This window comes from Rhinatrema bivittatum, chromosome 4 (genome assembly GCF_901001135.1).
Source record: "Rhinatrema bivittatum chromosome 4, aRhiBiv1.1, whole genome shotgun sequence".
Classification (NCBI taxonomy): Eukaryota; Metazoa; Chordata; class Amphibia; order Gymnophiona; family Rhinatrematidae; genus Rhinatrema; species Rhinatrema bivittatum.
Window position 1 is genome coordinate 286,429,499 of NC_042618.1, and position 25,802 is coordinate 286,455,300.

Consider the following 25,802-nt stretch of genomic DNA (forward strand, 5'->3'; position numbering starts at 1 on the left):
CCTGATTAATCAAGGCCACAATCTCTTCTTTATGAAAAAGATAACCCCGTCATCCTCACTATCAGAAGCAACCTCTCCTTCCTCTATAGATGCACAACTCATCGACTCAACTTGGTTCTCAGGATCTTCCTGACTCTTGTCTGGGCCAAGGGAAGAGGTCTCTGCCAACTCCCGAGAGTGCTTACACAGAGCTGGGGCAGAAACTAGAACCTTAGCAGCAAAAGTAGAAAATTCAGATTTCTGATCAAGCCTTTGACGAGCATAGAATGCCAGATGCAAAACTCTGAAATACTCCATAGAATATTCTGCAGCCAAACTGTTCAGGCCTGGACAAGCATGACACATGGATACCCATACTGGCAGAAGTGCTGGAAAACTTTGTATTTCAAAGGCTCCCTGCTAGAGCTGCGAAACAGAAACATGCACGGGAGCATGACTTAAGATGGCCGATGCTGCCACCAAAATTGTGGCATCAGAAGTCTCTACCTGTGCAAGTCCCAGTAGCAGTTCAGTGCCTGCAGGGTGCCTCAAGTCAGAAGTTGTATCAGAAAGCCCCCTTGAGACCGACAAATATTCTCCTGATATTTTCTCTGCCACGACCAAGGAAGAATAAAGATGTCCTACAGCAGATGTGGACTTCCTGAAGTTGCAAGTCCCACAGCACCAGCTGTTCCTGGACTTATCCATCATAGCAGAAAAATGTACCCTTCTCCTAGCTCTGTTCTGAAGTAGAATGAATCTTCAAGATCCCCCTTGATCACTTACCCTCAGAGAGGTCACTTACCCTGCAGTACAATCTCTCACCCGCAACAAGTCCTTCATCTTACAGTCCTGCTGTTGCTCTTTTCCTGTGGGCTACTTTTTTTTTCACAGCCAATGAACAAGAATGGGTGAGGAACAGGAAGGGGAGAAGGAGAAATCAGGAGGATTCTCTCGTTGTTCATAGGATCTCTCCTGAGGAAATGTTTCCTCCTTTTTTTTTTTTTTTAGGAGATGATCCCCCTTCTGGGACTGGGAGCCCCTATTAGCAGGGTTGCTCAAATGGCCTGAAATAGGGACAGTGCATTTCCAAGTAACCCTTTTGCACCACCAGTGAGTCCTACCATCTGCTAGAGGCAGAGAATACTGAGTTTTCGCTGTGCTGCACCACCTATACATAGAGTCAGAGATGATATTGGAGAAATCAGTGTGTTCTGCCTCCATCTGTTGGTAGGGAGACAGAAACCTACATGTTTGGACTAGACTGGTATAACAAGAAGAAATGGAAAGAATTATAAGAAGAAAAAAAGAAAAGGCCTCTAAGGGAAAAAATGACTGCAAGCAGCTCCAGATTTAGAGACAGCAAAAAACCCCTTCCTTTCATGCCAGCAGAAGAAATAGCAGGAGCTTGCTCAGTGACAGCTGTGTGGTTTTGCTAAGCTCTGATAGAGCTAACCATATTTGTGCCATTGGATGATGTCACTCCACCTGTGTGCCAGATACTTGTCGAAGGAGAAACCAAGCTATGCACATTAACGTTTTTCATATACCATATATTTCATGAATACTTATTGTGATTATCCTGAAAAAAAACCTGTTTGTAGCTCTTGAAAAACAGTTGTGCACTGCTATATTACTTACTGTAGAATAAAACCACTGTCCCTTGTTATACTGCAATGCAAAGAAGTGTGAACTGCACAAAAATAACTATTTTTTGTTTATTCAATAAAAACACATTATGAACATTATGAAAACCATCTAAAATGCTGAGATTTCATTCTTGAATTTTGTTTGGCCTGTATCTTACATTCTGTTGACTTTGTGTTCTTTATTCCATGGGTAAGAACATTTGGAATAAAGGGAGTTCATGGGAACAGTTTTTACATAAACAGCCTTTTTTTCTTAAAGAAATGGACAAAGTATTGTGACTTTGGGTTACAAATTTGAACTCTACCTATCATCTATATATGTCCCATCAGGGGAAAGGGGGTCCAATGGGCCATTGTTTTAACTGAGTGGGTAAAGGATAGGGGAGCTCCAGAGATTAGTTTTGGTAGTCAGAATGGGATGGATATGTGGGGTGGGGGTTGGAACTTGAAGTTCCAGTTTTGAAATTGGGAGGAGAGGAAAGGGAGGGATTGGGAGTTCCAAAAGGGCCACTTTGATTTTTCTGGGGTGGGGAGAGGAAGGCTTCCCCATGCTAACTAACCCTTGCACTACAGGCTGATTAGATCGGAGATAAAAATATACAGTGTGTGCATCTGTTATAAGATCTGCATTCCCTTTAGAGAGTACTTTTTAATATGTGCATGCTCTGCATCTCATTATCTTAGTGACTAGGATGCTAATGGAAATTTTACTATGCATGATAACATTTCTTTTTTGTGCTCTTTAGGGACATGTCCCTTTGTATTTCTATTCAAAGCCTGCAAATATTCGTAGAAAAAAAATGCACTCTCCGTTGTGTCTTGTTGCTTAAATATAAATGTCTGGTTTTCAAACTTATATCAGAGATCTGGGAATCACAAGCCATATCTATTTTAAATTGTATTAATCATATACTTACATCTTTGGAAGGTTTTCTAAGAACATCTCCCACACCACCCCCATTCCTCAGGCCCTGGTTTAATACTGTAACAATACACATCAGAAGCGTATCACAAGTTCTTTCAATTCCATCCACCTCCTCTTCTAAAGGCAAAGAAAAAAAAAGAACAATCTTCAAAATTTGCAGAACAACATGGAACTATTTTTAAATGACAACAAATTAAAAAGGAACTAGAGCAATTCAACTTTTGTCATTCAAGTTTCACGTGCTATCACAAGTATCCACTTAAAAATGTAAGATGTGTCATGCTGGGTCAGATCATGGTTCATTGAGCCCTGTGTCCTATTTCCAACTGTGGTCAGTTCGGATCATAAGTATTCGGTAGATCCCCAAAAATATAATTATTTCTTATTGCTCACTCTCAGGGATAAATGATGGTTTTACCAAGTTTACTTGGCTACTAATTGTTTATGGATACTAATCATTTTCAAGCAGAAGCTTGTCCAAACCTCTTTCAAACCCTGGTATGTTAATCGCCTTGACCACATCCTCTGGCAAAAGATTCCTCAGCTTGATTGTGGGCTAGTTGAAAAAATACTGTCTATGACTTGTTTAAAATCTGGATGTTAGTTTCATGGAATGTCCCTTGTTTTAGTATTATTTGAAAGGGTATATAAACCTTTCTCCATTTACCTATTCCATGCCACTTGTGATTTTATAAACTTCCGTCATATCCACTTTTAGAATTGAGTACATCATAGATTCTATCAATATTCCAAACACATTACTTATGATAAGATACAAGAAAGTAGGTGTATCTCCTATACACATACAAAGAATGTCAATAGGTTATCTTCCTTCATATAGAGATACAAGGAGCCCAACTTTCAAAATTGTCTATAGTACACAATCTGTGCGCAAGTGGGTCTGCGGAGATTTATATTGGTATTTTATAAATTGTGTGGCAAAAGTTAAACATGTTGATTAAAAAAAGCACATATTTTCACCCTGGAAATATGCATGCATGTTTCACTGGTCGTGTACATTTGTAATGCAGAAACATATGTATACTTTATCCATTAAAAATATACATATATATTTTACATGTGAAATAACTGTATCAATTCATACATAATAACCCAGAATTAAACACAGAACCAGGTATATTTTAAAGTATACACATCAGGGGCCGATTTTAATTCCTACGTGTGCAGGGTACATTTGTGCGTGCTACCCGGCGCGCACAAATGTACACCAATTTTATAACAGGCGCACGCTGCCGCGTGCATGTTATAAAATACAGGGTCAGCGCGCGCAAGGGGGTGCACACATGTGCACCTTGCGCGCACCGAGCCTGAGGGGAGCCCCGATGGCTTTCCCCGTTCCCTCCAAGGCCGCTCCGAAGTTGCAGCGGCCTTGGAGGGAACTTTTTTTTAGCTCCCTTTCCTCCCTTCCCCTATCTAATCCACCCCCTAGCCATACCTAAATCTCTCCTCTACCTTATTTCTTCGAGTTACGCCTGCCTCTGGAGGACTTGGGAACGCTCCCGGACCGTTGCTATGCCCCCGGCCTGCCCATTTTTGAAAGCCCCAGGACATACGCGCGTCCCGGGGCTTGCGCGCGCTGCTGAGCCTATGCCTATGCCTACGCAGGGGTAGGTTTTCGGGGGTTACGCGCGTAAACCTTTGAAAATCTACCCCACAGTGTTCAGAAAATACTTAGTTGCGCATATAATTGAAATCACCAGTTCCTCCACCAGTTCACCCAGACCCTCTAGCACTTTACTCTAAACCTCCCACCAGTTCACCCACTCAAAAAGTGCAGATGCTATGCACTCAAAAATGCAGACAAAAGACAAGTCTGATTTCAATAGCAAGAGTCAATTAATGTAAAAATGCTTGGACAAGTTTGGCAATGTATGTTTGCAAACCTCTAACAAAATAGCCACCTGCACATATACTTCAGAAACCAGTCCTTTCTTTTCCCTGTTAAAATTTACATGGAATCCTGCTAGTACATGCACACTCTTAAAGTTTATAAAATATGAAAAACATATGAACATATGTGATAGAGGGAACCTCAGATCACCATAAGGATCTGCTCCAGGTATCTGGCCCAGTCAACCTTAAAGCTGAGTGTAGCAAGAAGTTATGGATCCAGGGAGGTTCCCATACTGGCAATAAGAGTGGAGGCCCTGGAGGAGGAAAGTAGGCCCTGGGACTCCAGGAGAAGGTAGCTCCTTTAAGATTACTGACTTGATTGTGAAGTTGAAGCTACGTGAATTCAGAGGGAATAGGCAGCCCCTGAAAATAGCTGGCTGAAGATTGTGTTTGGGGAATTGTGAAGTAGCAGGGTAAGGCAGCTTCTTGAAATATAGATGTCTTGTTTTGTTTGATTAATGGTGAAATGCTGATGTTTTAACACTGTAAATAAAAGCATTTAAAGGCGAAAATCTTGTCTGCTTGTGCTACAACATACTACTTACACACGTATATGCTATTTTTATGCACATGACCATTACATAACTCTGAAAATTCCCTCCTATATGTGCATTTCTAGCTTTGACTTTTCATTTTTAATAGCTTTCATTTTTCTGCCTCTGTTCTGCTACAGAATAAAACTGCTATATATAGAGATAAATATTCGGACAGCCACAGGCTTCGTGCAAACCATGCAATTGCATGGAGTGGCATTCCTGCGAGGGTGGCAGACGGGGCCCAATAGGAGCAGCAAGAAGCCCATGTGGCCCTGGTGGACTCCATCCCACTTGTGGTGGAAGAAGACAGACCTGTGCTGCCACTAGTGGATCCCATCCTATCAGCAGTGAAAGAGAGAGATCCACATGCTGGCTGAAGAAGAGGGAGCTCATTTTGCGACTCCTCCTTGTGATCCTGCCGGCTTTCCTTGTGGTAAACCCTCGCAGTGCTAGCTGGAATAGCAAGAGGAGCCGCAGGAAGACTTCAGCAGCAGTGCAAGAAATTTTATCTTCTCCTAAGGAGTAAGGCACGGGTGGTGGTGGTGGCGGCAGCAGCAGAAGAGGAATAAGAGACCCGTTGACCCTACCTGTGTAGAGGTTGGGGGGATGGGTATGTGTGTGTGTGTGTGTGCGCGTGCATGTGAATGGGAGCTTGCCTGGGGGGGGGATGAGTGTGTGTGTGTGTGAATGGAAGCCTGTCTGGTGAGGGGATGGGTGTGTTTATGTGAATGGAAGCCTGTCTGGAGAGGGGATGGGTGTGTATGTATTTGAATGAATGTGAGCCTATCCAGGGGATGGATAGTGTGTGTCTGTGTGTGTGTGTGTGTGTGTGAAAGGAAGCCTGCTTGCCTGGGATGGGGGTGAGTATGTGTGTGCGAATGGAGCCTGGCGGGGATGGGTGTGTGTGTGTGTGAATGGGAACCTGTCTAGGAGGGATAGGTGTGTGTGTGAATGGGAACCAGCATGGATGTGTATCAATGGAAACCTGTCTTGGATGGGGAGGATGTCAAAAAAATATGTCTCCCCACCAATCCACCACAAGCTCAAGGTTACTGGAAATCAAAAGTTTTTAGGGACGTAAAGCAGGGGATTTTTCCTTTCTTGTTTTAATTATTGGGTGTTTGATGTAACTGCTATTTTGAAATATTGTATTGCTGTATGGAAATGTTTAAAACTTTTTATATGAGTTGTTAATTATTAAGTGTTATTCTATTTGTCCTCTGTTTGGCAATATTCTTTTTATTAGTATGGTTTATTATGATTGATTTATATTTCTTGATTATATTGTTTGATGATTTATGAGGACTGATGATGTTTCATGATATTTTTCCATTGCCTCGGAGGCCTCTCGCGAGGCCTCCGAGGCAGGCGATCTCAAATAAAAGAAAAAAAAATTTAAAAAGTGGCCTTTTAAAATTCGGACGGCAGCGGCAGAGAGAATTGAGAGGAAAAAGGAAGGGAAGCGGTAAGCCCTCCCCAGAAGCCCCGACGCCTCCCCAGAGCCCTTTAAAGGGCTGAAATGGCTCCAGGCGTCGCGCGCCTAACGAGCGCGACAAAGGGGCCTGCCCCTTTGTGCACCCCTTCGTGCGCTCTAGCACATAGAATCAAAAGCCACCCTCGCTATCTCCTCTGTTATTCCCACCCTCTCCTTAATCTAAACGCCCTACATCAGTTCTCCTCAAGCATTCATCCAGCCACTCCAGCTTCCAGCATTCATCCAGTCACTCCAGCTTCCAGCAATCGTCCAGCCACTCCAGCTTCCAGCATTCATCCAGTCACTCCAGCAATCGTCCAGCTACTCCAGCATCCAGCTTTCATTCAGCCACTCCAGCAATCGTCCAGCCACTCCAGCATCCAGCATTCATCCAGCCACTCCAACATCCAGCAGTCATCCAACGATCATATCCGCCAGCAATCACTCCAGCACCCAACGTCTCCTGCACCCTGCATTCTCACATCACTCATTTCTTCTAGCAGCTATATTTCCCCCCACAATCCTAACCGTCATCCACTTTCTTCCAATAAGACAACATGATACAAACCTTCCCCATACCGATTATCCCTCGCTCACTCCCCAACAGAGCTAATCCAACCTTGCTCAATCTACGCTCAAAGAGATTCCTGATTCCAATCATGATCTCCCCACTAACACAATTCCTAGGTTTATCTTTAATCACCTTAACCCTTCTCAACTCGCAGTCGCTCTCAAAAAAATCCCACATGCTCAACGACCACCTCCTGGACACCCAACCGGACATCTGTGCCATTACCGAAACATGGCTGAAAAACACAGATACTGCCACAATTAACCAACTACCGATACAACAATAATACATCTTCTCTATCCCCAGACCTAAAAAAAGAGGGGGTGGAATAATGTTAATTGCAAAAAAAGAACTGAGACTATCCCAGCAAGCCTTCAAATCGACGACCAAACTAGAAATCGGACTATTCAAATCCTCCCAGCTTCAAATCTGCCTTATTTATGCCCCCCCCCGGGGGTCCTAGAAGCCGACCCAGCTCCCCTCATCGAAATCATAGCCAAACACATTAACACTAACGCACCTGCTATCATTTTAGGAGATTTCAACATCCATGTTGACTCCCCCTCTCCATCATCCAATTGCGAAGCCCTTCTCTCCTCCCTCCAAGCTATGGGCTTCAAACAAATTATAAGCAATCCCACACACAAGGCAGGCCACACGCTTGACCTGATATTCACGAATGAAACCATCTTGCCCATCTCCCCACCTTCTTGCACCCCCATCCCCTGGTCAGATCACTCGCTGATAGTGACAGAATTATCTATAAAACAAAAACAGACTCCCATTGTTACTAAATCCTCTATCCAGTTCAGGAAACCTTGTTCCATAGACACTCTCAACAACAGCCTTGCCAAAGACCTAACTAAACTGGACCTCTCTGATGCTGATACCGCTATTAATTCCTGGCAAACTATCACACACTCAGTAGCAAACATAATCTGCCCCTTATCTTCAAAATTTATCAACCCTGCCCGCACGAACAAAAAACCCTGGTTCTCAACTGAATTAAGAAAACTCAAACAAGACCTACAACACAAAGAACAACGCTGACGGAAAGATCCCTCCCCTACCTCACTGGCTTCTTACAAAACAGCAATGAACTTTTATAGGACATCCATTACCCACACTAAACGAGATTTCTACGCCAAAAAAAATACACGGCTTCCTATACGACCCAAAAACTCTGTTCTCATATGTTGCAGCCCTTACCACCCCTATTCCCCCTACCTTCCCAGAAGAAGAAGCCCAAAACAAATCTACAGAGTTGGCAATCTTCTTTGACAACAAAATCAAAAATCTACTTGCCCTGCTGGCAACATCCAACACTTCATCAACTCCCTCGCATCCACCAAGCCAAAATCCTTCACCAACTATCCACGAACAGACGCTAGAATCTCTTGAACCTACATCATCCCTGGAAATCAAATCGATAATCAAGAAAATGAAACCTTCTTCACACCCATTGGACCAAATACCGACCAAACTCCTTCTCACCATTCCTAACACCATTGCTAAACCTCTGGCTGACATCATAAATTGCTCCCTCAATCAAGGATCTGTCCCTGACTCTTTAAAAATTGCTTCCCTGAAACCCTTACTAAAAAAACCAAACCTGGACCCAGCTAACCCTGTAAATTTCCGCCCCATTGCAAACCTACCTTTTATAGCCAAACTAATGGAAAAGCTGGTCAACATCCGACTCATAGACAACCTTGACTCTCACAATATTCTCTACCCATCTCAATTCGGTTTCAGGAAACGCCTAAACACAGAATCCCTCCTTCTTTCTTTAACGGACAACATCCTGATGGGCCTTGACAAGGGACAATCCTACCTTCTAGCCCTACTCGATATCTCCGCAGCGTTCGACACGGTAAACCATTCTATCCTCATCAACCGTCTAATGGAAATAGGCATCTCTGGCTCTGCACTGCTCTGGTTCAAATCCTTTCTGAACAACAGGCACTACAAAGTTAAAATAAATGACAAAGAATCCCACCCCATATCTTCAAAACAAGGAGTACCACAGGGTTCTTCACTTTCCCCTACCCTGTTCAATATCTATCTACTCCCTTTATGCCAGCTATTCAATAGCCTCAACCTTACCCATTTTATATATGCGGACAATGTGCAAATCATAATCCCCATCTCGGGCCCCATCTCCTCTACTCTAAATTTTTGGAACAGCTGCTTACACGCCATCAACCTTCTTCTCTCGAGTCTCAACCTGGTCCTTAATACGTCCAAAACAGAACTCCTGATTATCTCCCCTAGCGATAACAACCCCTTTGCCAATAATGCAATTATTCCACTAGCAAGCCAGGTTAGAGACCTTGGGGCCACCCTTGACTCTAGAATGAATTTCAAAAAGTTCATTAACACTACAACTAAAGAATGCTTCTTTAAGCTACAGGTCCTGAAGCAGCTAAGACCGCTCTTAAACTTCCAGGATTTCCGTTCAGTGCTTCAAGCCATACTGTTTTCAAAGATCGACTATTGCAACGCTCTACTACTCGGTCTTCCCGCCTCTTCTACTAAACCTCTACAGATGCTGCAAAACGCAGCGGCCAGGATCCTTACAAACACACGTCGTAAGGACCACATCGCACCAATCCTAAAAATCCTACATTGGCTACCCATCCAATATAGAATACTTTTCAAGGCTCTCACCATCATCCACAAATCCGTATACCAGCAATACACACTCCAACTCGCCATCCCTCTCGAACTACATACTTCCGCAAGGCCGATCAGATCCGCCTACAAAGGTTCTCTCAAGGCCCTCCCTAACAAATCCTCAGTCCACAACTCCATTCATAAGCGAGCACTTTCGACTGCGGGTCTGCTCCATTGGAATTCGCTCCCCCCAGATATACGCCAGGAACAATGCCATCTCTCCTTCAGAAAGAAACTGAAAACCTGGCTGTTCACACAAGCTTACCGTTGAAGGAACCTTTATCAACCAACATTGACTCTCACCCTCCGACCTCTTCCCTAACTCCTCCCCCCCTCCCCGTTTCAGTCCCTGCCCTGCCACCACCCCCCCCTGCCTACCTCTCCATGTTTCCTCCTTCCACAAGATATATTATGTTAATAATCGCCTAAGATAAATCTACAGCCGAGCTCAACAATCTGTTTATGTCTCGCTACTCTATTGTTTTTCGTTGACTATTTTATCACTCTCCAGTTGTTATCGTTTAAAATCTTTTCTGTCTTCCAGCTCCCATGTTTTCACTCCCTTTTAATGTAACTTTACCTTCTATATAGTTGTTAATTGGTTTCCCCCTGTTCTATTGTAAACCGGTACGATAAGACCTCGTCTTGAGTATCGGTATAGTAAAAGAATTTAAATAAATAAATTAATAAATACAGAGTCTGGCTTGTTGCCATTTCCAGCAGTTTCTATCTAATTTTTATTTATACTTTATGGTCTCTTTATTCTATATTTGGTGAGGGTCTATTTGTGTTCATCAGGTGTAAGCGAGTTGAGATATTCTGCTAGCATATAGTTTCTATGTAGGAATTTAGAGCAGACTGGTTTGTTCTGCTTTCCTAATAGGAGGTGTTTTATGATCTGGTGTAATATTTACCTTTTCACAGATAGGGTTATTCCTGTTTGAGTGCTTGTAGTTAGTACTGTTGTGTTATGGGAATTTTACTATATTTCTGCATTCAGTTTACTCAAGGCTGTCCAAGGGCCAAAACACATACCTAACAAACATTACTATAGACCTAATACTATATGGGTTTTCTGGGTGGCACCACATCAGTGCATGTTTTTCTGTACAACAAATTGGTGCCAGTTACAGGGCCCATTCAGCACCAATTTTATGTACCGGTAGGTGGGGCAGGAGCTCCTGGGGATCATTCCTGCACAATATAGAAAGTTTGGACTTGCAGATGAGGTAAAATAGGTTCATGGGAGTGTGTCAGTTTTGACAGTTTGGATTATCGGAGGGAGTAGGGCTTTTTTTTGGCAGTGACAGGAGGCTGTAAAAGAGTGTGAAACTGACAGTTTCTATAATGTTGGTTATTGGGGAAGACAACAAAAATGTTGTGTTATTAAAAAAAACAAAGCTGAACGCACTTTTTCACATAGGGAGGCAAAAATATTATCACCGGCCCTGGGGAGCCGGCAAGAGGTAAAGTCATTTCCAGGTAAAGTAATACACATAACTTTATCTCGAAATTCAATGTCACAGGCTTGGGGGACGGACCCTGAGGAAACTGACCAACAGGCTAAGGAACTGTAATTAATCATGAGGCAAGACATGGTCGGGCAGGCAAGATCAAAGCAGGCATAATTTGTGCAGACCCAAGGTCAGATAAGAGTCAGGGCAGGTAGCAAGCAAAAGCAGAGTAAAGATCAGGCAAAAGTTAGGGCAGGTGGTAGAGTCATAGACAGGCAGGGTCAAAACCAGGAAACAGCAACTGGAAAACTACTAGTGCAGAAAAAAGGGAGGAGAACCTGTTGCTTAGGTGCCAGCCAAGAGGACTGAGCTTCCCTTTAAGTTGCAGCAGTGGTGACATCAGCCCACACCACCGGAAGCCAGGAATGGTGGGTCTATAAAACTGGTGAGTTACTCTGGGGCTTAGTCAGAGCAGCCAGATAGTGTGGAGGGGCAGGTCGCTGGCAGTCATGGTGGGCGACCCAGGCAGATTGTAGGACACTGCACTGGGCCTGGTACCAAACGGTATAGAACACCAACTGCGAAGCAGTGGCCTGTAGTCAGCAGCATGTTACATTCAGTGGAACTTACCCAGATAAATCTGCTGCAGAATATAGCTGGATAAATTATGTGCATAACTTTACCCAGGTACCTTTAGGAGATTTATTTTTCCAACCTAACTTACCCACACAAATTCTGCCAGCCAGTACTGGGTTTAAAAAAGGTTTGGATAAGTTCTTGGAGGAGAAGTCCATTACCTGCTATTAATCAAGTTGACTTAGAAAATAGCCACTACTATTACTAGTATCAGTAGCATGGGATATACTTAGTTTTTGGGTACTTGCCAGGTACTTGTAGCCTGGATTGGCCACTGTTGGAAACAGGTTGCTGGGCTTGATGGACCCTTGGTCTGACCCAGTATAGTATATTCTTATGTTATGTTATGCTATGTTCTTATCTGTGCTCACTGGCTAAAGTTTAGACCCCAGCTCCCAAATGTCTCCAATGCTGCTTCTATTTATCTGGATAAATTTTGTGTGCACAATTTTTACCTGCTCAGTGTAGGGAAATATTCAAAGCTTGTCTTTTGTCTGGCCAACTCCAATAATTAGCCAGACTGAAAACCTGTGGATATCAATTTCAAAATTTTTAGCATATTTTATGCTATAAAAAGTGCTTATGTATTTGATTTGTCTGTCTATCCGTCCATTTGTTACACTGATGTTACAGGCGGGGACTAATGGACAGGTGCAAAAACAAAAAAGGTTCACTGCAGCATCCCCTCATTGCCATGGTGACTATGCAAAAATCAAAACAGATGTGGAAGCACTTGGAGAATCAGGGCTGCCATGATTCCCCAAGCCCTTCCAGTCAACCATGGGTAGATGGCAGTGAAAGCAGTAAGGCTGGCAGGGTTCCCCTGTCTCCAGCAGTCAAAGATGAGGAGGAGTCAGCAGCAGACACAGCAGGCATTCCCATGTCCCATTCGCTGAAGATAAGGAGCAGCTGGTGATAGTGAGGTAAAATGGAAATGCTAGGGTTAATATATAGATGCCAAGCACAATGGAGAAGGAACTGCAGCCCTCAGAGCCTGATCCAGCCCCATCCCTCTGCTGTCTGTAAGCTTTCTGAACTTTCCTGTGCCTCAGAGTCTGAGCCAAGCAGCAATGAAGACATTGCATGGAAATCTAACTCACGTATATTCACTGTGAACATCCTATAAACAAGATTAGCTATGGCTATTCTAGGACAGGCTTGAGAAACGTTGCTCTAGATCATGAGCATGGTGAAGCTGCCCCTGAAGTACACAAAGACATACTACAGGGATAAAGATACATCCTTCACCCACACTCCCATTCATAAACACGCCCCTTTATCTACCAACCCACCCACCCACATCCCCATACTCCTCCAGACACAGGGACGGTTTTATAATGTGGCAGGGGTGAGGCTGCCACTTCAGGCAGCAGAATTTTGAGGTGGCAAAAAATGGCACCCCAAAATTCCCCTGCAGTGTCTGCCTTAGTGCCTCACATGCAGTGGCATAGCCTTTTAGGCTCAGGCCCACAACGCCCATACAACCAGGGCAGCCTGACCCTGAAAGAAGATGATGAACAAGGAGAGGGCTACCACAGGATCCCATCCCTGTGATGGCCAGAGAAAAGGCCCCCCCCGCACGATCGAAGGAGGCTGCTGTGCGATTCCATCCCCAAGGCTGCCAAAGGAGGGAAGAGCCCCCTTGCGGTTGACGGAAAAAAAGGCCACTATGGGATTAGATCCTTGCGGCAGATGAAGAAAGAGAGGGCCTCTGTGCTGCCAAAGGAGGAATGGACTGCCGAGTATTAGACAATGAGAGTTTTTGTGTGTGTGTATGTTTGAGAGAGTATGGAGATCTTGTGTGTGGGGGAAAACATGTGACAGTGAGAGTTTGTGTGTCTGGGAGAGCAAGTGAGAGTGAGAGCTTGAATATGTATATATAGGAAAGCATGTGAGAAAAAATGTGTTTGTGTTGTTTAGGAGAGCATGTGTGAGAGGTGTGTATATGTGTTAGCCTGTGTCACACTTATATGCACACACACAATGTATGTGTGTGTGATGTACTGAGTCAGAGCCTGTGAATGTGATAGAGGAGTGTGCATCTTTGTGTGAGAAGGAGTGTGTGAGAGAAAGAACATGTGTAAATGTGTCTGAGAGAGAGGATAAACGTTTGTACGTTTCCCCCAATCCATGACAACCTCAGGATGAATAGAAATGAAAACATGCTAGGTATGGAGAGATTTTTTAAAATCCCCCCCCCCCCCACTACAAACTCCATTGCCTGATCTAGAACTGTACACCACACATCTCTGTAAACAAAACTCTCCAAATTTTTCATGCATAATATTCATTAAAGAGAGGTTGGCCCCTTGCCCCCTCTTCTGTATATAGTATTTATTCTATTTTATTTCACTTTATATATTTATTGCTCCGTTCACCCCCTCTTTATTTTCCTACTCCAAGTTAAGGCTTCCTTGTTATAATGTAACTGTATGCTCCGTATCTCTTGTTGATTGGTTAATTGTATATTCTGCTTAGTTCATTGTAAACCGAATTGATTTGATTTGTATCAAGAAAGTCGGTATATAAAAGCCTTAATAAAATAAATAAATAAATAAATAAAATTAATTATTGGGTGTTTGATGTTTCTGCTGTTTTAAAATCTTTTATTGGTGTTTTGGGAATTTTATAACATTTTTTCAATTATTGGATATTCTAGTCATCAGAAGTTTTGAAAAATTTGTTTTTATTAGCATGTTTTACTATTATGATTCATGATTTATATGTGATTATACTGTTTGATTTTTATGAAAGAAGGTAATATAGTGCTGCAGGTCATCTGGCTTATTGTGGTTTCCAGTTCAGTGTTTGTCTGCACATTTCTATTTATACTTTATGATCTCTTTATACTGTATTTGTCTCCGTATCTGTGGTAAAATTGTGTGTAATAATCTGTGTATCATCTGAATAAGATTTAGAATCCATTTTCTAAATTTGTTGATGCAATGCTGTCAAACAATTTAAAAAATATTTTTGCTGGGTGGCTAGAACTGGCCAAGACTTTATTGATTATGTAAAGTCTTATAGCAATGTTGCCAGATACAGTTAATGGCAGACCAAGGTATACATAGTCTAGGGGGGCTCTATTTTTTAGTAATTTAGAAAAAATGTTAAATTTGTGTTGGAGATGTTTTGGCTAAATTCTGTTGATGATGTATGATCCAGGGATACATGACTGATACAAAATGAAAAAAATGTCTTTATTCTGTAAATGGACCATTACCATATCTAGAGAATGTATATTTCTAAGGCCAGCTTTGGAATGATGGGGGAGGGAAATGGAAAGAGAAAGTGTGCCCACCGCTGCTAATCTATGTTAATCGGGGGGGGGGGGGGGGGGGGGGGGTAGGATGTTCACCTTTCTCCTGCTCCCGTCTGATTTAATTACCACCTCGTCTAACCTTCTTACCCTTTGGCCTTCTGAGGAACAGGGATCAGTTGGGGATGGGGGCGCTATCAATTATTTTTGCCCAAGGCACCATTTGCCCTAGATCTAGTCTAGTGAGTGAGGGTCCTTTAAGCGTTGCCTCCAAGATTATTCCTGATTTGACCTGCCTGAAGGCAAAACATTGTGAATGTAAGAGAAGGCTATTCCAAACTAATGGTACTTAGAAGACTAAAACCCCTGTTAACTCAAGAACACTTTCGTACAGTACTACAAGCACTAGTATTTGCTAGCACAGACTACTGTAACACACTTTTCCTAGGATTACCATATACCACAATCAGACCACTGCAAATACTACAGAACTCAGCTGCCAGAATACTTACTGGTAAACGCAGGAGAGATCATATCACCCAAACACTTGCGGATTTACACTGGCTCCCAATAGAACAAAGAGTGCAATTTAAAACACTATGCACAATTCATAAACTAATAAATGATGAAAATGCTGACTGGCTAAACACTGCCCTACGATTACATGTCCCTCAAAGAAATCTCAGGTCAGCCAATAAAGCACTGCTAACCATACCCTCAGTCAAAACAGCAAAGTTGACCCAAGTTAGAGAGAGAGCACTATCTTTGGCAGGACCATTATTATGGAACACATTACCACTTGAACTAAGACTAATGAAAGAATTAAAACTCTTCAAGAAAAGCCTAAAAACTTGGCTTTTCAAAAAAGCATTTCACAGTGAGAGCGTTTAATAACAACAACAAATAATTCCAGCTGAAAGTCACCTATATATAAAAAGTAGAATTATTTTATTTTACTCATAATTAAATATTAAATGAAAACAGTATACACATATATGATTATCCTGACAATCATATAAATGGTAACCTCATCCCACTTCTCATTTAGAGTATATTATTGATCTATGTAACTGTAAATATTGGCACACTATGGATAACCTAGAAACCAAACCTATTCGTGCCTAAATGTAAACTGTTGTGATGGTACATTACTAAACGACGGTATAGAAAAGTTTTTAAATAAATAAATAAATAAATAAATAAATAAATATTCTGACTGGGCGGGGAGAAGGGGTAATTGCAGCTGGGCACTGTTGTTGATTGGATGGGAGCTGGGGTTCAAGGCAGGGTGAACTGTGGAAGGTAGAAAGGGACTCTGGGGCAGAGTGATGAACTGGTGCTGGGTGGGGGCAGGGGAATGATCTACTTCTTGGTTATTTGAGGGCAGGTTGGGTGAAGTACGATAGTGTTTCAATTCACCGTCAAAATGATTATCATGTTTTCACTTGTTTTTGACAGTGAATTTTTCTATTCAAATACTTAGGATCTATAATCTCGCAGCTTGCTCTGTTTTCTAATTTGCACTTCCTAGTACAAAGTGTACTGGTGTTCTAGAGCAAGATTCTCAACTCAGATCTCAGGACACACCCATCCAGTAAGGATATTCACAACAAATAAACATGAGATAGTTGTTCTGTTTTCCTAATTGGAGATGTATTGGTTTTTAAGGCCAGGTGTAATATGCACAGCATTGCCTTTTCATAGTTAAAGTTTTACTGTTTTGAGTGCTGATAGTTCTCTTTTAGTATGGGAGGTTTACTATATTATAATTACAACAGCCTAATATGTACTCCAAGTGTGTTTTTTGCAGGGTTGTGATATTGTTACATATAGCTGTTCATACCTGTTAACTAAGGAGACTTTAGCTAAGAGGTATGTACAGATCCACAACCCAGGCCAGTACAGGGATGGGAGCTAGTCTGTTGAAGTCTGCCTGGTCCCAGGCAACAGCAGACCTCATCACTGTCTACTCATGTGTAGTGGTGGAATCTCTATCCTACACAACTCCATGAATTCTCCTCAGTTGTTACACAGCAGCTGACACAGTGTTAGATGTGGCTGCAAGTAGACAGAGGGGCATAATCTTGAGGCTGCATAGTGGGTAAGTGATATCGTTCCAGTTAGTAGCAGAACCTGTCCGCTATAATCAACCGTAAAAAATTGCCACCTATTCTATGCACCCAAAACTTATGCTACTACATAGGGCAGAAAATTTGTAGGCCTAATCTGCCAGTGTGTATATATGGCAGAGTAAGCCTTAGGTAAGGCGGCCTTGTGTGGTAAACTCTAAGTCTAGTAAACAGTATTATGTTCTACAGATAAGTGGTTAAGAAGGCCTCTATCTCAACAAATAGAACCTCTAATAGGGGTGCTGGCAGGACATCTGCTACCCCCCAATCCCAACAATCATCAACATATTGGCATTGAGCCCTCCCAACCCATTTATCAGTAGAACCTGATAGTAGCTGCCATGAGGGCGCCATTAGAACCTCCCTCTTCCCTCCATCCCCAAATTAAGCGGGCATCATCTAAACATCCCCCACCCAAACAAAAAATCACAGCCTCCTGGCTGCTGAAGTTTTTCCAAATAGGCACAACCCCAAATACTACTCCAGATACTGGGTGGGAGAGCTGGAAGTATCAGGACTGGGGGGGGGGGGGGGGGGGGGTGTATACTACAGGCAGATATTGTTACGCCCGGTCGCAGACGGCTGCGACCACTAATGCTCACCTCGTTTTTGCTGCATTATCATCCTTTGGGAGAATGGCGGCCTCCGCCAACCACCGCCGACCAGCCTGGCGTTCCCGGGACGGCATGGGCGCTGCCGACCACCATCTTGCTCCAGGAATTACTTAGGTGCGCGCGTGCATGCGCCACCTTTGTACACGTCATGGCGGGAACCTCGAGGGTGTCCCCTCCGGATGACGTCACCCATCCATTGTACTTAAGCTGGCTGGCCCTTCGCTTAGACGAGTTAGCAAGGATTCCCTCTTGCTGAATTCCACTCCTTGGACTTCCGGTTCCAGATTCAACGTTTGGCGTGAGACATTCTGGGTACCTGTTCCTCGGGGGCCCTCTTTCGTCTCTGGTCATCCACTCCTCAGAGGACCTTCTGCCTTGGACTGCTTTCTGTCCCACTCCCCGGGATCTCTCCTGGAACTACCTGCTGTGAGTACCAACTTCCTAACCTCGTTGTGGGATCCTCTACAGTGTACCCCGTGTCTCGGGCAACTACCACTTCATCCCAGAAGGAACCACTCCGATATACCCTGCCTGCAGGTCATTACTGCACCACCGCTACAGGAACCTGATCGGGGTTCCTGCACCTCGGATAACCTTCTCACTACCATCATTGAGATGTATCTCTGGCATACACTACTCCGCGGGCCACTACCGGATCTGCAAGTCTGAAGCATTACTCCACTACTGCAAGACTTCCTGGCGTATCCCGCTCCATGGGCCACTACCGGATCTTCACATCTGAGGTATCGCCTGTGGGTATACCCCTCTGCCCAAGACTGCACTTTACTGCATTCTCCGCTCTGCGGGTTGTGCCTTTTTCTTCCGTCAATAAAGACTTATATACATCTGTGTCTGACATTGCTGAGCTCGCGCCTACCGACAGTGAGGCTCACAGGGCTCCTCCTTGTGGGCAGAGACACCTCTCACCTTGGCCCAAGGGTTCACACTTTACAAAACATAACAGATTGCTAACTCCATGGACCCGGCTCAGGCCTCAGCCATCCAGGCCATCCCTGGCCTGGCCCAACTGATCTCAGAACAACAAAAGGTATTAGAGACTTTGGCCAATGCTATCAATCAGTTAAACTCTCGGCTGGACTCCGCCTTGACGCCTGTCAAGCCCACCTCCACTTCACAGACGCTGCCTATCCGGCTTTCTGTGCTTTTGCCAGCACCTACTCATTTTACAGGTGATCCCCTGTTATGTAGGGGCTTTCTGAATCAATGCTGTATGCACTTTTCACTGCAACCTACCTATTTTCCAGACGTAGTGTCCAAAACTACGTACATCTTGTCCCTTTTGGACGGGAAAGCCCTGGCCTGGGCATCACCTCTTTGGGAGAGAATGGATCCAATCCTCAATGATTTGACAGGTTTCCTTGCCCTGTTTCAGTCTGTATTTGACGATCCCGCTCGCAAGACTGTTGCTGGATCTGACCTCCTGCATCTACACCAAGGTACCAGACCTTTAACTGAGTACATGAGTTTAAAACCCTGTCCTCTGAACTACATTGGGATCTGGGATGCCTCAGTGCTATATTCCTGGAAGGTCTCAATGCACACATAAAAGACGAATTAGCTGCATGTGAGCTCCCCGAGACTCTGGACTCTCTCATTGACTTCGCTGGTCACATTCATTGTCACCTGCGTGAGCGATACCAGGAGACTAAGGGATCCAAGAAGTTGTCCTCAGGGGTTCCACACCCTCGTCCAACACCGGTCACCCAGACTACTCCCACATCCAGTATCGAGGAGGAAGAACCCATGCAATTGGGCCGCAGTCACCTATTTGTAAAAGGGAGACAGAGACCATTTCCTTCTTGGTCTTAGATAAGGCAATACACCCGGTGGTACTCGGACTGCCATGCTTACAAATGCACACACCCCAATTCGACTGGCATACCCTGCAATTGTCTCAATGGAGTAAATCCTGCCATGGGAAGTGCCTAAAGACTGTGACTTCTATGCCTTGCCTGACCACCACTACATCTCTTCTGGGTTTACCTCTGCAGTACACCTCCTATCAAGACGTATTCTCTAAGAAAGCGGTAGACACTTTGCCACCTCACAGATCTTTTGACTGCGCCATACAGTTATTACCCAACACCGAACCCCCCCAGAGGAAGGGTGTAACCACTTTTTCTGATGGAGATTAAGGAAATGTCCGATTATATTCAAGAAAACTTGGCAAAGGGTTTTATTTGGCCTTCTAAGTTTACAGCTGGAGCCGGGTTCTTTTTTGTGGGAAAGAAGGATGGATCCCTTCACCCGTGCATAGACTACCGTGGCTTAAATGAGATCACCATGAAAGACCGCTACCCCTTGCCATTGATCTCTGAAGTTTTTGATAGGCTCCAAAATATTCACAAAAACCTCGAATACTTACGTCATGTGCAACGCCTGAACCACAGGCATTCCCGCTGGTCCTTATTTATCTATCACTTTGACTTCCTCTTGCGATACCATCCCGCGGACAAGAATACCCGTGCTGACGCACTCTCCCATTCCTTTTCCATGGAAGACGTACCTGATACTCTGCGTCACATCATTGACCCTACAAGAGTACTCCTCTCTGCTACACTCAGGAAAAATATCCTCAGATGGGCACATGACTCCCTGCTCGCAGGTCATCCTGGACAAGCTAGTTTACTTGCCACTCTACAAAGGTTCTACTGGTGACCCTCCATGAAGAAAGATGTCCAGACCTACCTAGAGTCGTGTTCTACATGCGCTCGACAAAAACCACCGGTTGGACATCCCTGGGGACTTCTGCAGCCACTCCTCGCACCTAGCGAACCGTGGACGCATATAGCCATCGATTTTATTGTTGACTTTCCTGTATCCGACGGCAACAATACCATCTGGGTCACTGTGGACCATTTTTCAAAGATGGCTCATTTAGTGGCATTACCTGGGTTACCTTCAGTTCCTCAATTGGCGAAGTTTTTTATCCGCCATATCTTTCGCCTTCATGGCCTGCCTAAACACATACTCTCCGACCGAGGGGTCCAATTTACAGCAGAATTCTGGAGATCCCTATGCAAAAACATTTTACATCTCTCTAGATCTCACATCAGCTTACCATCCGCAGGCCAATGGGCAGACTGAGAGGACGAACCATACGCTGAAACAGTTTCTCCGGGCATACGTTAACTCCAGACAGAGTGACTGGTCCGAATTGCTTCCCTGGGCCGAATTTGCGTTAAATTCACACCAGCCTGCTTCAACTGGATCTTCACCTTTCCAAGTCGTCTACGGACAATAACCGCTACCTCCTCTCCCAGTGTCTTTGTCGGTATCGTTCCCTGCAGCACAGGCTTCGGTACAAGAACTGCACCAACTCTGGGAGCATACCAAGCCAACTCCTCCAAGAGGCTGGACAAAAGGCTAAGAAATTCTATGACGCTCACCATCGTGCAGCTCCGCAGTTGCATACCGGAGACAAGGTGTGGCTCAGCACCCATTTCATCTGCTTAAAGGTGCCCTATGCTCGATTTGCGCCCTGATATATTGGACCTTTCTCTGTACTTCGCCGCCTGGGTCCAGTCACTTACAGCCTTCAGTTGCCCTCTACTCTTAGAATCCACAATGCCTTCCACATCACCCTTCTAAAACCACTCATTCTCTCGGACTTCTCAAAGAGAACACTTGAACCTCAACCTCTTACTGCAGAAGAGGACATCATTTATCAGGTCGAGGATATTTTGGATGTAAGAAAACACGGAAGGTGCTGGGAGTATCTCATCTCATGGGAAGGATTTGGTCCCGAAGAGAATAGATGGGAACCTGCAAGCAACATCCTTGACAAGGATTTGATCAGACAATTCCACATTTCTCATCCTAGGAAACCAAACCCCAAAGGGGGGTACTGTTACACCCGTCAGTCGCAGACGACTGCGACCACTACTGCTCACATCGTTTTTTGCTGCATTATCATCCTTTGGGAGAATGGCGGCCTCCGCCAACCACTGCCAACCAGCTTGGTGTTCCCAGGACGGCGTGGGCACTGCCAACCGCCATCTTGCTCCACAAATTACTTAGGAGCGCGCCACCTTTGTACACATCATGGCGGGAACCTCAGGGGCATCCCCTCCGGATGATGTCACCCATCCACTGTACTTAAGCTGGCTGGCCCTTTGCTTAGACGTGTTAGCAAGGATACCCTCTTGCTGAATTCCGCTCCTTGGACTTCCGGTTCCAGATTCAATGTTTGGCGTGAGACACTCTGGGAACCCGCTCCTCGGGGGCCTTCCTTCGTCTCTGGTTATCCTCTCCTCAGACGACCTTCTGCCTTGGACTGCTTTCTGACCTGCTCTCCGGGATCTCTCCTGGAACTACCTGCTGTGAGTACCTATTCTACGGACTTCAACTATTAGAAAGGCTTTAGCTGTAATAGAGAGGAAAAGTGCATGAGAGAGGCTGCAGTTGATGGGTTGTGAGGATAGTTGAAATGTGCAATAAAACAAACTATATTGAGGGGTACTTGAAAGCCAAGTAATGAGTGAATCGACAATTGTCAGTAGTCTGTAAATCCCACCCCCCCCAGCTTCCCCTCCCAAAGTATGACGTTTAGTGGGGTGTCTAGTTATGGTCCATGGAAAAGTTGGCCACCCTACATATAAAGGGGCATGGGATAAACCTGTGGATCCATAAAGGCTAGAAGATGGGAATGAAGAGAAGAGCCATGGGGATGGCTTGCTGGAATGGTGGCTACTACCTAGTGATTACTACTCTTACTCAATAAGCCTTCACATGGTTAATGAACATAAGAACATAAGAAATTGCCATGCTGGGTCAGACCAAGGGTCCATCAAGCCCAGCATCCTGTTTCCAACAGAGGCCAAACCAGGCCACAAGAACCTGGAAATTACCCAAACACTAAGAAGATCCCATGCTACTAATGCAATTAATAACAGTGGCTATTCCCTAAGTAAACTTGATTAATAGCTGTTAATGGACTTGTCCTCCAAGAACTTATCCAAACCTTTTTTGAATCCAGCTACACTAACTACACTAACCACATCCTCTGGCAACAAATTCCAGAGCTTTATTGTGCGTTGAGTGAAAAAGAATTTTCTCCAATTAGTCTTAAATGTGCTACTTGCTAACTTCATGGAATGTCCCCTAGTCCTTCTATTATTCGAAAGTGTAAATAACCAATTCACATCTACTCTTTCAAGACCTCTCCTTGCCATTGAAGCTCTCTGCTTCAACGGGAAGGAGAAATGTGGCAAAGAAGATTTGCATTCAGACAACAACCAACAAGGACTGAACTATACAGTATGGGTAAACAAATAGGTGTGGGGGTAGCTTGCTTATTGCGGTAGTTACTACCCTAAACCAATTAAGCCTGATACTTCACTTTAAATGCATATACAGCATTGCTCTCTGCTTCAACAGCAGGGGGAAATGTGGAAAAGAGGATTTACATTCAGACAACATCCAACAAGGCATTGATCTGAGCAGTCTGGGTAAACAAGCATCGGGGTAACTTGCTTGATGCAGCGGTTACTACCCTTATCCATTAAGTCTTACGATTCACCTTTGATGCAACTCCAACATTACTCGCTGTATCAACGACAGGGGGTGGCAGGAAATTCAAATCAAACAATTACCAACAAGGGCCCTGAACTTGGTGGTTGATGAAACAGATAAGTATGGGAAAATAAGTGTGGGAGCTTGCTGGGCAGACATGGGCTGTTTGGTCTTTTTCTGCTGTCAATTCTATGTATCTATGTATGTATGTGGACAAGCAAGGGCCTCAAACCAGTAAATACCAGAAAGGTGGTGACTCTGCTTGGAAAATGACCATTCTGTAAGCTTTGTTCCCTGGGACTCCTCAGCCTATGTGCTTTAAGATAGGCCACAGATAGGATAAGGAGTGTAACTGCTACTACCAAATGGAACAAACTACTCTGCCTTTTTTCTATTTACCGACATAAAGCAGGACAACATGACTAGCCATGAGCTGGACAGGCGAAGGGCCATGCAGGGCACTGACATCTTTATATTTCCCAACTTTGCCTTGGGTTCAATAAGGTGAACTTTTTGTTAGGTGACATGTGGGTGCTATTGTATTCATCACTAAATATACTCTGACCAATAAATTTCTGATGTGACTTTCTACTATAAGTGAAGGCCTGACAACATCCTATTCCCAATCCAGCCTTCAGATAGTCATACAAGTATCTCTGTCTAACCTTCCCCAGCAGCTAACATAACCAACAGGACAGTCCAAGGCAAGGCCCTCACCATCTGTACATGAGAGTTGACTATTGGCTTTCTAAGTGTAACAGGGCTCAGTTGTGTATGATCGTGTGCAGCCCCAATGAGATATGCTAGCTTGCAATGACCTATGATAAGTTTTGGATTGCCACTATCTTTGAAATGTGCTTTCGAAAAAGATGAAAGTGAAGGGCTGCTAGGTGAGCATTCCAATGTCCTCACTTCCTCAGAAACAGCTGAGGCAGTGTTGCCACCTGTGTCTTTGCATGCCCTTGTGATAGTATGCATCCAATGTACATGTGGATATCTTCCGATGCACATGGATGTCAGCTAGGAAATCAGGCTGCAACATGTTGAGACTGTGATTGATGATTGTAAGTGTCAAACGGTAGCTTCAGGTTGTGCCTTCAAGCAGCTGAGGTACTTGTAAGTTATATGACTTGAAGAGCTCTTGGCTCCATGTCCTAGGCCCTGCTGGAGTGCCATCATACCTAGGCCACTATCTTGTCCACATGTGAGGGCTAGAATAGGATCCAAGGTGTTGTGGAGGCAAGCAAGAATGCACAAGCTATGGCAAGCTCTGACACTGTGTTGGCTGTCCTACTGTTGTGATTCCGGCCGCTGAGCGCCCTCCTCTCCACCAGAGGACCCCAGTGAGCCCATCTCTGAACTGTTCTCCAGCATTCTCTGACTCCTGTCCTCAGCTTGTGCTTAAGCCTCCACCCCAGCAGGGGACCTCCATGAGTTCATTCCCCTGGCTGATCAAATCCTTCTCTCCTGTTGTACCATACCCGGACTCCAGCCCTACTTAACTCTGTCTCTCCCATGCCTCAATGCTTCGGCATCAAGTCCTTCTTGGCTCCCTGCTCTAGTGTTACTAGCTTTGTCTCGTGACCTCCAGGCCTTCTGACGCCAGCCTTGCTTTTCCCTATCTCCTGGCCTCTGGGTCTTCTGTTCCCACCTTGCCTTCGTCTTGCCTTATGGCCATCTGGCCTTCTGTTCCTAGCATGGCTCTGTGACCTGCAGGCCTTCTGATCCTTCCTTGCCTAGTGGCCTGCCCTTGGCCTCTCTGTTTCCTGACCCCTGGCTTAGCTCTGAGACCCCCAGGTTTCTCCCTGCTTCTAAGGCCTCTCCCTGCCTTGCTCCTTGGGACTTCTTGCCTATGCTGCCTTCAGGCATTCTATGTTCCATGTTCTGTGTAGTCCTTGTCCTGGTTTGTTCTGTTTTGCTCTAGTATATCTTACCCTAGTCCCTGTCTCAGAATCCCATTTCTACGTTTGCTTGCACTCAGTCCCTGTCTGTTCTAGTGTTCCAGTTCCATGTATACCTGCATCCACTCCACTCTTATCTTCACTCTATTCCTGCATTCCAGTTCCACTCTTACTAGCACTCAGCTCCAGTATTCCAGTTCTACACTTACCTCACTCTATCCCTGTGGTTCCAGTTCCACTCTTACTAACACTCAGTTCCAGCCTGCACCTTGTTCCAGTGCTCCAGCGTTCCAGCCTCACCAGACAATCCATACTCCGTTACAGTCCTGTGCCACTCCAGGAGAGGTGGTGTCTACAACACCCCATTCTCCAGCTGCCTTTCATTCACGACACTTACACGAAGGCTATAGTGAGATGTGACTCTTTTTGACAGACAATCACTATGAAATTATTAGACCTGCCATATCTAATTGGTGTTAGGTTTATTTAGTGTGTACTTTGTCTACTACAGTTTATTGCACTTATTGCTCCATTATGACTATGTAGCCTA

General features: G+C 44.5%; 1 protein-coding gene across 1 annotated transcript in view; it reads right to left on the reverse strand.

Annotated features, from left to right (window-relative positions):
• The window catches only part of ITPR2 (inositol 1,4,5-trisphosphate receptor type 2), a 1,380,003-nt gene that overhangs the window by 117,912 nt on the left and 1,236,289 nt on the right, over positions 1 to 25,802 (reverse strand). The window contains 1 exon segment of the mRNA XM_029597493.1: positions 2,546 to 2,670. Coding sequence (XP_029453353.1) covers positions 2,546 to 2,670 — 125 coding nt within the window.